At 53.2% G+C, this 16,250-nt stretch overlaps 1 protein-coding gene across 1 annotated transcript in view; it reads left to right on the forward strand.

The window, feature by feature from the left end:
- The first annotated feature begins 5,727 nt into the window (after positions 1-5,727).
- Mnt (MAX network transcriptional repressor) overlaps positions 5,728-16,250 on the forward strand; it is a 15,850-nt gene continuing 5,327 nt past the window's right edge. Inside the window, exons 1-4 of the mRNA XM_004635332.2 lie at positions 5,728-6,226; positions 11,769-12,336; positions 12,859-12,900; positions 13,060-13,171. Coding sequence (XP_004635389.1) covers positions 6,154-6,226; positions 11,769-12,336; positions 12,859-12,900; positions 13,060-13,171 — 795 coding nt within the window. The 5' untranslated portion in view covers positions 5,728-6,153. The remainder of the gene's footprint in view (positions 6,227-11,768; positions 12,337-12,858; positions 12,901-13,059; positions 13,172-16,250) is intronic.

Raw genomic sequence — 16,250 nt, forward strand, 5'->3', positions numbered from 1 at the left:
TTTCTTTTTTTTTTTTTTTTATATTTATTTTTTATTGGCCCCACTTTTCTATCCAAGTGTTTTTTTTCTTACTGAACTACATAAACCACATGTTATCAAGACTTCACTCCATTTTATCATTTTTCTTTTCCTCTTTTTAAATTATTTAAAAATGGGTCTGGTGAGATGGCTCAGTGGAATAAGCACTTCCCTGGCAAGTGCAAGGGTCTAAGTTCAATCCCTGGTTCTGCAAAAAAAAAAAAAAAAAGAAAAAAAGTTTTGGGGCAGGGGAGATGGCTCAGTAGAATAAGAGCTTGGGGCCTGAGTTCAATTCCTGGTTCTGCTTAAAAAAAAAAAAAGTTTGGAAATTCTAGAGGTAATCAAATCTATCACGCTATACATTTTCTTTGCTTTTATGGGTAGAGAACTTTACTACCCTAGGGTGAAGAAATGCTTGCTTAGGTGGCTACTGTTCTTGTTTTACAGTCAGCACCTGAGGAATCTTTCATGAATGAAGAGGCCAGGCCTGAGGAGGGTCTTTGTTTAGCCAGTGTTTCAGAGCTGTCACAGAGGAAATTCAGGGAGATGGCTGCTAAGCATTAGCACTCCTGCCTGAGGTGTCCCTGATGGAGACAGGAAGTAGGCTAAACAAGGGGTTGGGGTAAGTATTCTCCTAGCCATAAGCCTAGAAGTAGGAGAAACGCAAGCTGGCACCTAAGGCTCTGCACAATGTCCCCAGCACTGTCCAGTAGAGATTCTCCCAATGGGCCTGAGGCCCCAGTAGGGATATGGTAGTGCCCATGACGCCAAACCCTGGCTCCAGGTCTGCTTTGTGGCAGGGTGCTGCCTGGACCTCAGCAGCCAATCTTGAGTTTGCGAGACCTGTGCTTGTTACCTGACTTTTAGGAATGAGTTTGGGTTGTTGGGCAGTAGACTTTAGTCCTTTCTGTGGGACACTGACAGCATTCCAGCAGTCTGCCTTGGGAGGGGCCTTCCCTATCACTGACATCTCCACCCCAGTGATCCAGCTGGCTCCTGACTCACATTGTACTGGACTCCGCCTCTCTTTACTCATAACTGCCCAGATCCACTCCCTTGACCTGAATTAATTTACTCTCAGGAAGCCATCTCTTTTTTCCTTCAAAGGAATGTCAGAAGCCCTTGTCCTTCCCCTTGTGCCTTTCTGCTGCATCATCTTCTTTCTGGCCCACTGGCGTTCACAGCCCCCACCTCTGCATAGCTTGGCTCCCCTCTGGTTTCTCAGAAAAAGCCCAGAGTATGTGGCTCCTCCCTCTTTGCTTCTGAACTGCATTTTTTTCTTTATTACTCAGTGTCCACGCCCAGGGTGGGTGCCTGAATAAAAATGTGTCCCTTTCCCCCAGTCACCCTTCCAGGCTAGACAAGCAGAAGTAAAGAGTGACCACTTTTCCAGCACTATTAGAGGCTCTCAACTCCTGAGGCACAGCAGTGTCCACTGAGGTCACCTAGCTTCTAGATTCCAAGACTAAGCTCATTTATGGAGCACCACTAAGTTAATGATTGTCCTGTCTAACCAGGAGGGGAGGAGCTCACTCCCCATTTTCCTCATTTCTGTGAGGCTTTCAGGGACTCTGGACCCCACACTGACCTCTTTTTCCCAGGCTGGGACTGGCTTACACAGTCAAAAGAAGAACAGGCCATTTCTCACCTATACGGCTTTGTGACCTTCCATGAAACACCTTCTCTTGGGAGGTCAGAGTAGGTGATCACAATTCTTCCAGCTTTGACTTTTTGTGAGGTAATGAAGAGAGAAAAGTTACCTGCTTGGCAAGGGGGAACTTGATCAGACCTGTTTGGTGGGTTCCAGAGAGGTCCTCTAACAATGGGGTATGTGGGGTTGAGGTTTTCTGTGGGTACTTCTGGCTCTGGGGAGCCCATTTCACTTATGATTGGGTAGGTGCCCTGAAGGGTACACCCCTGTCATAGAAATTCACAATCCTGTTTATTTTTTCTGGTCTTCTAGTGAGTCAGCTTCAGTTGGTTAATCCCACCCTTAGGCCCACTTAATTTCTTTCTACTTCTTGATAAACCTGGGGAATTGCAGTGAGTATGCCAGGTATCCTTACTGGTTGTAATGTAGTTGTACCACCTCTTGTCTCTTGTCCTACATCTGGCATGTTGGTAGAGCACAAATTAACCTTTCCCAGTATGCCTGTGGGGATGAATTCTGTCCTGTGACCTTTTATTCAACTCTGGTTTGCCAAAGGTCTTTTGACCTTGATTACTAGGATACCTAGCTATGTTAGGCTTACAATAAATACTTGTTAAATGCATGTCGGTGTGTCCCTGAGGGTAGCAGTCATCTGTCCCTTTCTCTTTCCCCTCCCCTCATCCCTTATTATCCCACACCTGACTGTCTTCCTTCAGTTTTGTGTAATTATGATGGGTGAAAAGTACCCTAAAGCCACTAGCAAAAGATGAGAAGTCAGATCTGAAGGGCTGGAGCATGTTCTGGGTTATAGAGGAGATAGCTGTACTTCAGCTTCAGTTTTCCCCATGTCATCACATGGAAGGAGTCAGGGACTTGATTTTCCTACAGCTCTTAGAGCTGTACCTGTAGTACTTTGTTGAGGTGAGTAGGGCAGGGGTAGAAAGACTAAGGAAATTCTCCAGTGCAGCTTATTTGAGCTGAGTGGGGGATACATGAGACAGGAGAAAGATGACTGTAAATAGAAACCCTCCTATAAGAAGATGCACAGAGGTAGATAACAGGTTTTCTCTTGCCTCAGTGGCGCCAAGTACATAGAAGCCATATAGTGACTTTAGGAAAACTGCTTGGTGATGGTTAGCCTTGGGATTATTCCACACACCTGCCAAGCTTTGTGCTAAAACATCAGAAAAGCTTCTCTTCCCTTGGATGAAAACTCTTTTGTCAACTTCTACCCTGATTCCATTAGTTTGGGGCAGGAAGCTGGGGCTAAAGTGTTAAATAGCCCTATTCACACTATCTTTGACTTCTCCCCTTCCCCATACCTGTCTCCCACTCCTGCTGTCCATTCCTAAACTAAGAGAAACGTTGATTCATCGATGAGAAATTGTTTGGGCATTTTCAGGGTCTGTAAGAAACTATTAGCCAAGTAAAAGCCTCCTTTTTAAACCTTTGCTTTTGCCTAACATCTCCTGGCTGCTGTCCCCATATGACCCAAATAAACAGATGATCATGTGAAGCCAGTAAGGCTGTTTGTTTTAAATAGCAAGCATCACCACTAAGCTCTGGAGCAGATGGGGTATTGGGAACAAAGGAAAGGCCAGCGTTCAAATCTGTGTTCATCCTTTTTTTTTTTTTTTTGAGACATGTATGTAGTGCAGACTCCTCAAATTGCCAGCAGTCCTCCTGCCTCAGCCTCCACCACACTAGGGAACACTCCACTTTTATCTCCTGTTTCCTCACCCCTAAAAGAGAACTGTCTTCAGAATATGGCTTCTCAGAGTGCCTATTGAATGATAAGAGCTGGTTCCTGACAGAGTCAAGAAAATTGGATTTCACCCTGTAGGAAAAACTGCAGGGCTTTATGGGTGCCATGACTACCTCAGGAAGGCAAGCACAGGCTGTACATAGCACTCTAAGCTAAATTCTATGATGCCAACTCTAAGCAAAATGAAATTTTGCATGGAATTTACATATTTTGATGTGTAGTGCCCCCCCCATCTGCCTATATATTGCCTTTTAAGTTTCCCCATTTTCTCTTGTACAGAATGGGCCATGCCCAACCACACCAGGAAACAAGTGGCAAACAAAGTAAGCAATGTCAGGGCCAGCACACATGCCTTCCTAGGAAAAAGACCTCATGCCATGGAGAACTATTGTGTTCTAATCTACCTTTGGCCCACTGTAATCATAAGCTAAATCAGTGGCACCCAGACATTTGTCTTTCTCCCTGCACAGTTCCAGATGCTTGAGCATTATATGTGCCAAGATTAGATGATGTGTGTGAAGTTTTTGATTGCTGGGATCTTCTGTGAAGGGTTTCTTTGCCTAGGAGGCAAATGCACTATGATGCCTTCAAAGGAAAGTGACAAAGCCAGCAAGCGTTAGGATTTTCACGCTCCTGGCGCTTTTCCTCGAATTGCTTTGGCACTGTGTAATGGTGAAGCCCAGATTCCAGGATCCAGAAACCGCTTACATCGCCCTACTCTCAGGGTTAACCAAAGAACCTGCTGCCCTAACATCCTCTGGGTCAGGTTGTGACAGCAGAAGTGGATATGCTCCTGGGTGCCCCAAATATGCTTTCAGCCGGCCTGTATCTGTCACTGCCAACCCTACCAGTGATGATGTGGCCTCCAGCAAAGAGGCAGAACACTATGGTTGGGTTTCAGGCAGTTTTTGTTGCCCCATATCACAGTGTGTCAAGTGGTCAGACCCTTTCCTGCCTCGCGGTTCCATGTTCCTCCTTGATTTCTAATCCTGGGCTCTGCTTCAAAACTAACATCAAAGTTATCCTGGGATCAGGGATAAATGCTCCTCTTCAAGGGGCAAAGAACAGCTGGAGTACTGAATGATCTTAGACAAGTCCCTTGCTGTCTCTGAGCTTCAGTTTTCTTACAAGCGAAGTAAGAGGACCTCTGCAGGCTGACCTTAAAGGTCTTAAGTTTCTAGTTGCGCGCCTGGCGCACCTAAACACTAGCGCCAGGAAGAGGCGGGCGGGCGGGCCCCTGGGAGAGCGCGGTTACAGCTAGACGCAGCGACCCCACCCCGAGCCCCGCCCGCGGCCTCGGACGCCCGGCCGGGAGGGCCCGCTTCCGCCCTCCACGTTGTTGTTCTTGATTTGGGCCACGCCCCCTTGGCCTAGGCTAGGGAAGGTAAGCCTTGACCGCCACTGCCCCGGCCCCAGAGCAGAGTGGCCTGTGCTGTGTAGTGCAGTCGGAATCTCTACTCGTATCAGACACGTGTGAACAAAGACAAGAATTTAGGGGTAGGGAAGAGAAAGACGTAGTTTTAAATGGAGAGTGGTGAATAGTAGAGGGCAGGCTATAGTACAACTGCGGGATTCCCCTTTAGGCGTCTCACCCGACGTTCACCCAGTGGCCCCATCCGAACCCGCTGTGACCCGGCAAACACTGGCCCTTTAAACAGAAGGCTGGCGGCGCGGGGTGTCCATGTGGAGCCGCTCCATGCCGTGTTGTCCTGCCCGTCCATTGGCCCGCGGCCTGGTGACGTAGCCTAATAGGATGCGAACGCACTGCGGGGGGAGGAATGGAGACAAAACACGGAGCCGGATCACTACTCCGCTTCCAACGCCCGATCTTTGCAAGCCTGCAGCCATCAGCTCCGCCCCGGGGCGGATCCCGGGGGAATTGCGACAGCGGGGTGGTTGCGGGATTTAGGTCGCGGGTGGGTGGGGAACAGAGACCTAGAATCAGGCCAGTCCATTGTAAAGTTTCCCCAAACTGGAATATCTTTATCTGGGCTAAGTTAAATTGTTTTGAATTTTCGATCTTTCCCTCCTGCAGTACAGATTTTTGTCGTGAATGACCCGTGCATGCACCCTTTGCTCAACTAGTGGCTCGCAAACGGGGCGGGGCGACGCGGGAAAGAGGAAACGCAGCGAACAAACCTGGCTTCAACATCTCCCACCCCCACCCAGGCCACGTGTGCGCGCGCGCGGCGGCGCCCTCTGTAGTGGGCGGAGCCAGTCTGCGCGCGACCCCGCCCCTCCCTTCTCGAGACGCCGGGGCCCTGCGGGCGGGGGCTCCGGTCCGGGCTTTGGCTGCGGCCCCGGTGTAGTAGCGGGGGCGGCGGCCGGGGGCAGCGCGGCTCCTTCCCTTGTTGTGTGTGTCGGTGCCTCCTCGCCATCTTGTTGCAAAGCCCTTTCTTGTCGGCGGGACTCTTGGGGGCCGCGGGGCGGGAGGCATCAGAAGGGAGCAAGAGAGGGAGGGGAAGGAAGAAAGCAGTGCCGCCTTTTTTTTGCATCAGTTTTTTTTCAATTTGCAAATTTGTATTTTGCAAATATTTTGGGAGACATTGATTTTTCTGCCCGTGCTCCCCCCGTTCTTTCCTGTGGAGTGCGCCGCGCCGCCCAGCCCTGTCGCCCCCCGGAGGTGATCCCTCCCTCCTGCCCGCTCGCCAGCCTGACCTGTGCCTGGCTCGCGGGCCGCAGCCTCGGCCCCGGCGCGCCCCCGGCCGCTCTCAGCGCGATGAGCATAGAGACGCTACTGGAGGCGGCCCGCTTCCTGGAATGGCAAGCACAGCAACAACAGAGAGCACGTGGTGAGCGGCCGGGCTGGGCCCCTGGGGCAGGGGGAAGGGGAGGCGAGTGACCCTAGCCCCTGAACCCACGCGAGACCGCAGGCAGACCCTCTTTCTTGGCGGCCTGAAAAGCTGCGCTGTGTACAGCTCTCTGAAAGAGCCTCCGCCCGGGAAGAATGATGTGGGCAGTTAAAATAATTAATGAATTCATTAACATGCAGCTAGGGACCATGGTCCTGCGGGCGCAACCCAGCTGCTTAGCACCCCTGTGCACCTTCGACTGGGGGCTCCTTTCGCGTGGGCCGGCGGCACCCTTAGTAACTCTGAAGATGTAAGCCGGGGGGTGGGGTGAAGGATGGTATTGCGTGGGGGTGGTAGACCCGCGTGTGCGTGCGTGTGTGCACGGGGGGGAGTGTGTGATGGGTGCCTCGGGGAGAGCGGATGCACGGACGTGTACACGGACGTGTGTACCGCACACGAGTGGGCGTGTGTGTAACAAAGTGGGGGTGGGGATTACTCTACGCCGAACAGTTCTCCGGCTTCCCCTGCCCCGGCGGGAGGGTGCGGGGGGCGCTCCTGGCAGATCTACGCGCCGCTTGGGGCGGAGGCGGCCTTTGCAGAATGAAATGACATCGCGTGTCTTATGATCCTGGCCAGCCCCGCCTGACCCCGCCTCCCAGGGCTGGGCTGGGTCGCGCGTCAGGGGTTTGGGTAAAAGCTGGGGAGATTGGTGTCTGCGAGACGGCCCGCGGGTCGCTGGGGACAGCCTTGCGACCCCCCTCCAAGCGCCCCGCTTTAGCTGGTGTGGAATGTGGCGTGTCTGCGCGTTCCAAACCCGCTCTGGGCTGGAATGTTGCGTGTGCATGCGTTCCAAGCCCGTTGGTTACACCGGGTGGTGACGTGGACAGGTCCCGCCCCCGACCACGTGCACGGGGGACACTCCCGCTGGGGACTGCTCTGCCGGGCCCCTCCCCGAAGGCTAGCGCCGGGCTGGAGGCGGAGCCTGGGCGGGGCTGGCCGGGGGCTTTGCCTAGGGTTGGGCCCTGGCTTCTACTGGGGAGAGCCTTTGCCCTGGGGAAGAGGAGCTGCGCTCACCTTTTGGTTTTCACCTGAATCTCCCTGTATAATCCTTAGGCAAGGAAAGCCTCAGAGTCTCAGAGTGAAAGGACATTTAGAGTTCACATCTGCCTACTGAACCCCCCTCCAAAAAAAAAACAAAACAACAAAAAACCTGTTTTCACCAGGTCTTGTTGTGTCCCCTGTCACACTGTGGAATGAGCTGGTCTGAGAAGGAGCAAACTTTGGCACTGTCAGATCACAAGCATTTTAATGCTTCCTATCCCCGTGCGCCCTTGATGGTGGTCCTAGCTTCAGGGTGCTGCAAAAAGAAGGCTGAGCTGAAAGACTCCAGCTTTCCCCTCTGCTGTGAGGGCCTCAGTCTTGGACCAGTAGTATGCAGTTTCTGTGGATTCTTGTGCTTGCGTACAGTTCCCCCACCCCAAGCCCCTCCGCTGGGTCGGTTGTGGTAGAGAGTGCTTCGCCCTCCTTTCCTTTCTCTCTGCCTATTGTTGCTTCAATGATGAGTCATGCAGGAGGTAGTAGTGTGTTCTGTGTGCGCGCCGGCGCGCGCTCCTGCAGCTTGTGCGGCTGCTGCTGCCGCCGTCGCTGCCACGGTGGGCGGGGAGGATTGGAGTGGAACAGAGCTGAGCGGAGCGCAGCCGGCAAGGGCGGGAGCAGAGCAGTCCGCAGGCCCAGTAGAAGCAACCTACCGGCCTCAAGGTCAGGAGTCACTGGAGATATTCAAGACCCAAATGCTAGGGGTTTACAGAATTAGTGCGCTGGGACATCCGCCCCCATACACCTTCCCAAACCTTTGAGGTCCAGAGCAGGGTCAACAATGGACTGTGCTTGTGGTGACCCATAATATCCTTCTGTGGTCCTAGTGGTGGAGAGACTGTGTCACCTGCTACCATCATCAACACAAAAAGTGCCGGGTGCATCCCAGCTGTGTACCAGGCACTATGCTCCAGGTGAACAGGACTGACTCGGCCCTTGCCTCCAGGGAGCACTCCATGGTTTCACCCTCACTTTTCTTGAAGCCTGTATGACCATATGGGGAAGGAGAGAAGACCACCACTGTCATGCCTTCCATGCATACACAATTAAGCAAGCCCTGATCAGATTGTAAAATGGGGGGAGGGGGTGTAGCTCTGCTCAGAAACTGAGAAAAACTCTCACAAAAAGTTGCAGAACCCTGCCCCTCCCTAAAGTGGTAAGAACTAGGTCAGGGCAAGTTGAGCTGCTCAGTGGGTTTCTTGATACTGGATCAGGGCATTTTAGGGGATGAGTGAGCGCAGGAAAGCCAAAGAATTCATGTATCCAGATGGCCAGACTTGTCCCCAGCAGTTGAATCTTCAGGACTCACTTTCTTTTCCCCCTTGAAGTTCAGTCCTCTGCCCTGAAGCAGGAAGAATGGAAGCAATAAGGATGGGAAGTGAACCTGCTGACTAAAACTTAGGTTGTTTACTTGATGACCAGCTTTCAACAGGAATGTGTGTGTGTGTGTGTGTGTGTGTGTGTGTGTGTGTGTCTTTTTGAGACAGGGTCTTGCTATGCAGTTCAGGCTGGCCTTGGACTCACTTTATAGCCCAGCCTGCTCTCGAACTCACATTGATCCTCCTGCCTCAGCTTCCCGAGTGCTGGGATTACAGACCTGTGCTCCCACACCCTGCTTGAAACAGGAATCTTCTTGTCCATTGTCCCTTTCAACCTTAAGGGCAGGTTTCCTGACCTAATCCAGTTTGCTTACATAATGAACCTGAGGATGTGTGTGCCTGTGAGCGTGTGTGTGTGTGTGTGTGTGTGTGTGTGTGTGTGAGCCAAGGCTATAAGGACAAAGCCATTCTGGTGCTCAGTAGGAGGACCTGGCCTAAGCCCAGCATTGATGGAGGTGACATGAATTGGACTCTATCTGAACTGGAGAGATCTGGCTGGATTATCCAGATACCCTGACGACATTGTGTCCTGCATCTATCTGCCTTACATGCAAAGCTTTTTGGTTCATGTAAAAGGGGAGAGTTCCTATATACTCTTGAGACTACCTAATATGGACCCCTCAACCAACAACCCTGTGCCTGCTGGTTTGCTGGGCCATGAAAAAAAGACCTCAGAATACCGTGGGCCCTGGAACACTTAGAAGGCCATGCTGAATTTTTTGGGGAAGCATCTGGGTAGATGCCTGTGCCTGTATGTGAGAAGGCACACACCTGTGAGCATGCAGGACATCTTTTAGAAAGCCTCAATACAACAGTTCCTGAAGGAGGCCTCAGCCACCACCGGTGTGCTTCCTGCTTCCAGTGCACTGGTGAGGGAGGGTCCCTGCTGGGTGGGACATGAATGGGAGCTGGAAGGAAGAGGCAGGAAGCTCTGCAAGCTGGCTGTGGCCTAGGGAAGCCTTCTCAAGGTTTCTCAGGCAGATCCAGGTGTGGTAAACCTTGGCCATTTCACAGAGTCCTTTCTGACACCTGTATGGTGCATCTGCCTGGTTCTCTGGAAGAAAGGGAAAAGGAGAAGTCTGCCATTTTCTTGGTGAGCTTTAGACTTGCTTTGAAATATGAGTTGGGGCCAGGGAGATAGCTCAGTGGGGTAGGAACCTGCCTGGCAAGCACAAGGTCCTGAGTTTGATCTTCAGTACCAAGCGGGGGTGGGATTCTTATGAAATACAGGTTTGCCTTCAGTTTGGATTTCTTCTGCCAGTGGAACATTTGCCCCAAGATAATGAGTTTGTAAATGAAAGGAGTGGAGATGGGAGTTTTGTTGGGCCTTGTCTAGGAAGGATAGACTGCCGATAGATAGCCCAGGCTGGGCTTGACAGGGCTCTGGCTGGAACTCAGTAGGTTTCTTTGCTACTGTTTTGGGGGACGCTGCAAAGGATCTAGCTGGTTTTCTCTGGTGCTGTAAACCAGTGCTGGCAGGGAGGGGCCTGGGAAAACAAGGGCTCTCCTCATTGGAGCAGGCTGGTGCTCGCCTGGCAGCTCCTTTTCCTGAAGGGCAGGGGATATAGGAAGAGGCCCACTGCCTGGCAACCCTGAACTCTGGCTGCTGGGAAACCTCTGAGCGCTTCCCCTCAACTTCCTCCTTGGCCTCTTCCCCCACCCGGGGAGGGGCTAGGAGCTGGCCAGTCCTGCTGTGGAGCTGTTGATTGGCTAGAGGGCCCTGGGGCTGTGAGACTAGGGTGGGGGTGGGGAGTAGGAAGGTGGAAGGGTTTCCCTTCCCCCCTAGGGTAGATTTGTCCCTTGGGGCGTGTCTGCCAGCCGGTGCTGTCAGCTGTGTTGGGACAGTGGTGAATGGGGGGGGGGAAAGAGGGCTGGTTGATCACCTCTCCCAGTTGGGGCCTGGGAGAAAACCCAACAGTGAAGGGATGAGGAGGGAACTTGGGGTGAGAGACCCTCTCACCTTCCTGCTGGGCTTTCAGCAGAGATACTGAAGGAAGGGATGGGTACAGGTGGCCTGAGTCCTTGGCTTTGAATGGTCTCTTCTAGGGAACCCAACCTGCCTTCCTTCTAGTTTCTGCTGGTGGTGGTATTTGGGAGTAGAGTTTGAGAGGGAGAGAAATTAGTCTTAAACATGAGCTGGGGCAAGTGTGTTGAATGGTCCCTGAAGAAATCAGAGTTCTTAAGATTCAGCCTAGAATAAGCACTTGCCTGGCAAGCACAAGGTCCTGAGTTTGATCCCTGGTTAACAACCCCCCCCCCAAAAAAAAAAGAAAAAGAAAAGAGAAAAAAAGATTCAGCTTAGGAATGAAGAAGCTCCCGGCATGAAGTAAAGTGATCTCCTACCTCGCCCATGACATGGGGCTTTTGTGAGGATCCAGGGTGTGCAAATGTGAGGAGACACATAGTGAACTTATATAGCAAGGACCAAGCACTGGCTAGGTGTTGAGACTTGCTGTGTGATTCTCAATAAATCACGTTGTCTCTCTCAGCTTATTTATTGCATCTGTGAAATGAAAGTACTGCCTTTACTTCAGAAGATGCTTGATACCAATGATGGAAGGAAGGCCTTCCATAGAAACTGACCTGTCACCATCCCCATGCAGCAGTCTTTCAGGGTCTGGCCCCTATACCGCTCTCCACTCTCTGGCCTGCTCATCTGTCCCTCGGCTCCTCAAGCCCTTACTTCAGACTCCTGCACATTAGCCCTTCTTCCCGCAAGCTGTAGGTTGCTGGGCCTGTCACTGCTGCTGCCCTGCCTTTCTGTGGTCCCCCATCCTTCCTCCAGCTTGGTCTGGTGTCCCCTGGTGTGTTTTGTTCTACCCCGTCCGATGGGGCTGTGAGCTCCCCATTGGCAGGGGCCAGGCCTGCTTTCTTGGTGCACTACTGCTTCCTGGGCATGAACTGACCCAGTGCATAGGTCGCTTGTGTGTTCCATCTCAGCCGGGCAGGAGTGTCACTGAGTGCTGAGTAGGATAGCATGAGAGGATGGTTTAGGATCAGAAAAGGTAAAGCAAAGGCCCAGGCCTGTTAGCCCCCCTGAGACTCTCCATTGTATTCTCTCTGCATAGAGGAGCAGGAGCGTCTTCGTTTGGAAAGGGAGCGGGAGCAGGAGCAGAAGAAGGCCAGGCTGGCACATGCCCTGCCCTTGGAAGAACCCCGGATTGAGGCACCACCCCTGCCCCTATCTCCCCCTGCACCCCCACCAGCACCCCCGCCCCCACTTGCCACTCCCACCCCACTGACTGTCATTCCTATTCCTGTAGTGACCAATTCCCCCCAGCCGCTGCCCCCTCCCCCACCACTGCCCCCTTCAGCTCAGCCTCTGCCCCTGGCACCTCGGCAGCCAGCCCTGGTCGGCAACCCTGGACTCAGCATTAAGGAACCTGCCTCGCTACCTACCAGGCCTCAGGTGCCCACTCCGGCTCCCCTCTTGCCGGACTCGAAGACCACTGTTGGTACCACTGGTAGCCCCAAGCCTCTGCAGCCCCTTCCCACACCTATCCTGACTATAGCGCCACACCCGGGAGTCCAGCCTCAGTTGGCGCCCCAGCAGCCACCCCCGCCTACTCTTGGGACGCTGAAGTTGGCACCAGCGGAAGAAATCAAGTCCAGCGAACAGAAGAAGAGGCCTGGGGGGTGAGTGGGATGTGGTAGAGTTGAAACTGGTGGGATGGAGAGAACTGTCTAAACCTGGGGCCGTGTGTGCGCAAGAGCCGGTCTCCTATGTAACATGTCCTGCCCAGCTCAGGAGTGCCTCTTCTGTTTGGACCCCACACACAGCCTGTTTCTCTTCCGGGAATGAATGGCCACTGCTGTTTTCAGGCTTTTATGACCTCTGACCCCTCCCTCCAAGGCTAGCATGCTTACTGCATTTCCAGGCCATTGGGCAGTGTTGGGATTATGGGTCTCTTGGGTAGGGGACTTCTGAGTCCTAGGTCACTTGTCTCCTCACAGTTGGTCATGTGGGATTGAAGGTTATAGAGGATGTGCCTTGCAAGGAGTAGGTGAGGCTTTGAACAGGGTGAACATCTCATTGCTGCTTCCACAGACAGAATATTGGAGACTAAAAGCCTGTGGTGTTGGGGTGGGTGTGGCTGGGGATCAGGATGGCAGCCTAATCACGCCCACCCTGAGCCTCCTGTCTTGTCTGGATTTCAGGATCGGAACCAGAGAAGTCCACAACAAATTGGAGAAAAACAGGTGTGTGTGCGCATGAGTGTGTGACCCTGGGCCTGCCCACCTGTGCCTGGTGCTCCCCCTCCCCTTTGATCCCCCAGAGTTCCCCTTTGACCTCCCCTCCTTGCCACCAGCGCTGCCTTCTTGGGTGCTGGCTGACCAGCGCTCACTCCCTGTCCCCAGGAGGGCCCATCTGAAGGAATGCTTTGAGACCCTGAAGCGCAACATCCCCAACGTGGACGACAAGAAGACCTCGAATCTGAGTGTGCTGCGGACCGCGCTGCGGTACATCCAGGTATGGATGGGGGAGGGATTAAGCAGCTGAGAGCGGTTCTAGGATGGCCGCAGCGCCCGCTTCTTCCTTGCTCCGTAGACCTTTCCTCTCGCGGCTACACCCCGCCCTCCCGCACTCGCTGGCTCCCCCGCCCGCCTCCACGCGGGCGCTGAGCACATGGCCCAGCTGACGTCAGCGGGGCTCCCAGCCCAGGAGGGGGCGGGCGGAAAAGCGCGCGTGCGCAGGAGGGCGGCAGCGCTGGGCTCCCGGGCGCTTCCCGGCCCTCCCCTCCCCTCCCCTCCCCCGCCTTGCGGTGTGTCCACGCGGCCCGCTGTGTCCGCGAGATGCAGAGGCTCTTGCTCTAGGTTCAGGGGCAGCCCCGGTGCCTGACACCCACCGTCGCCTTGCCCGTATTAGCACTCAGCTGGTGAGAAGAGTGCTGCTGGCGGGCGCGTCCGGCGCCTCCCCGCCCTGAGTCTGGGCGGGAACCGGATTTGGCCCAGTGGCTAGTTGAGGGGGATGGAGGGAATCCTGGGTGTGACCTCACATCCACACTGGCGCGCAGGTTAAGCACCCTACTTTTACCGTTGAAGGATAAGAGTTTTCGGCGCGCTCATTAACGCACTGTGACCCTGCGTTTGGGGGCTTGGAAAATGCGGCGGTCTGATAATCCTGAGGTCACTGAATCTTAAAACATGCATTTCTTCCACCGGAGTTAATTAAAGGGGCCCCCGTTTTTAGGGAACCCACGTAGCTGTGTTTCCACCCTTTGGGCACTGGTTCGGAGCTGCAGATTGGGCTGCAGGTTGGGGGCTGCCAGATAAGACAGTTGCCATGGCGGCTCTCGGTTTCGGTTTCCTTGGAAACAGCCGAGGTCTCCGCGTGCTGGGAGGGGGGGTGGTCACGCTCGGCTTCCGCAGGCGACTGCAAACCGTTGGGGTAATGGGAGGGACTTAGGGCTCAGCTGCGCGGGGCGGGGTGAGCCTCGGCTGGGTGTCCCTCTGCTCTCTCGAGAAGCTTTGGGGGGCTGGGCAGCATCACATCCTCAATGAAAGGAGTGGAGTGGTGAAGGTAGTCGACGGTGTGCTACCACACCCCCTTGGCCTCGACAGCCAAGGTCATAGCCTTAAAGTAACTGGAGCCCGACTCACTGGCTGGCGGAGGTACTGCTTGACTGCGCCAGCCGGCAGCTCCCTTCGCGCCTCCCACAAACGCGCGCCCTTCCGCCCGCCCTCCTGAGCCTAGGAGAGGGAGCTGGCGTACCTCCAGGCCGCTTCCCGGCAGCCGGAGTGGCGGAGTCGGGTGCGTGGATTGGCTCTGCTGAGCATGGGGCGGGGCTTCTGGGCACCCGAAGGGAGGGTGCGGTCCGCGACAAGTGACGCAGCAAAGCCGGCCGGCGTGGGTGCTCGCGTGCGCCGAGAGGGGCGGGACCTTGTTTGGGTCCCCAGTGAACCTAGCTCGGGTTGCAGAGGGTCCCGCTGAGTCTGGCGAAAGAGAGCAGGCTTGTACTTTCAGAATATTTTTGTTGAGTTTAAGCTTAAGTGTAATTTTTATTTATCATTAACCACACAACTTCCTTAACAAATCGCTGTGGCTGTGCTGTGACATTTTTTATGAATATCAGTTTTCTCCTGTATTTGATGATGCTAAATAGGAAAAGCAGTGCCATAGGGATGTTAGGATGATTGAGGTTTTTTTGTACAAGTAATTTGCAGCAGTCTAAGCATTAACTTAATAGGAATTATTGAGAAGTAGGAAGGATGGAATGGCAGGTTCCTCTTTATAGTTTCATGCTTGGGAGTGGGAGCCTTGTGTAACAGGTGGATTTGAAAGTAAGTCAGAAACCTGCTGGCTCCGCCCCCTGGAGCTCGGAGCCTGTGACCCAGTCCAGGCCTGGTGGCGCATGCCTGCAATCCCAGCACAGGGGAGGCTGAAAACACGAGGATCATTGAGTTCGAGCTGTATAGTAAGACCCTGTACCAAATACATAAATTAAAATAATAATAATAATAATAATAATAAGTCCAACAGATTCAGAGGGAGCAGCAGAGTCCCCTTAGGACCAGAACTGGTGTGAGTAGCGAGTAGAAGCAATCCCAGGCTGGCTGTAAGGAATGCTTGTTTGAGTGCTGCTAATGAAAGCAAAAACTCTCAACTTACGATCGCTTGTTGGTTTATTCTTTCAAGTACTTTCAGCTAGGTTCTGGGTCTGCCTCTGAGGATAAAGTGGAGAGCAAAGAAAGGGGTGGGCTTCTGTCCTGCTAGGTTTGGTCTCCTCACAGATTGTTAACATGAGAATATACAGAGACCTGGGTCAGGTGAACTCATGAAAAAGGGGTGGCAAAATCTGTTTTGAAACTAGGTGTGGGCTGCCGGGATGGCTCAGTGGTCTAAAGCACCTACTTGGAACAAGCTTGGCAAAGCACAGGGACCGCGGTTCAATCCCCCAGCACCACATGCCAGCCAGTCCCGCCCCCTGGTGGGCTGAGCTGGCCACACACACACACACACACACACACACACACAATAAATAAGTAAATAAATGTTTAAAAAAAAGAAACTAGGTGTGATGGCGCACACCTGTAGCCACAGCGCTCAGGAGGCGGAGGTGAGAATCACCGAGAGTTCAAGGCCAGCCTGAACTACATAGCGGGGAGGAATCTGTTTTGGGAGATTAGGAAAATTGTTGCTAAGGAAGGGATTTTCAAAATGAAGCCTGTAGGGTAAGTTAGGATGAATGAGGCAAAGTGGAGGACAGAGCCCTACACAGGCCGGAGTTTCTCTAGTAGGAACAAATATATATTTTTGAAAGTAAAAGGTGGTTAGGAGCATTGCCAAAGCAGAGAGATGGGGAACAGTGGGCATTAGGTGAAAATCTAGTCCTGGAGAAAGCATTGCAGGTTGAGGACATTCGTATTGTGTTGAGAGGAGGCGATGGGAAGCCAGCAGTCCCCAGCTGGACTTTATAGCCTTTTTTGGAGGTGGTAAAGGACTTGAAGAAAGCCCCAGTGAAGCAGACAGATACGGCAGAGTAGGCACACACTTGGGTGGGCTAGTGGCATTGCTCGGTGAGTGAAACGTGTGCCTAGCATATGTGAGG

Source organism: Octodon degus, unplaced genomic scaffold, assembly GCF_000260255.1.
Source record: "Octodon degus isolate 3935 unplaced genomic scaffold, OctDeg1.0 scaffold00072, whole genome shotgun sequence".
Taxonomy (NCBI): Eukaryota; Metazoa; Chordata; class Mammalia; order Rodentia; family Octodontidae; genus Octodon; species Octodon degus.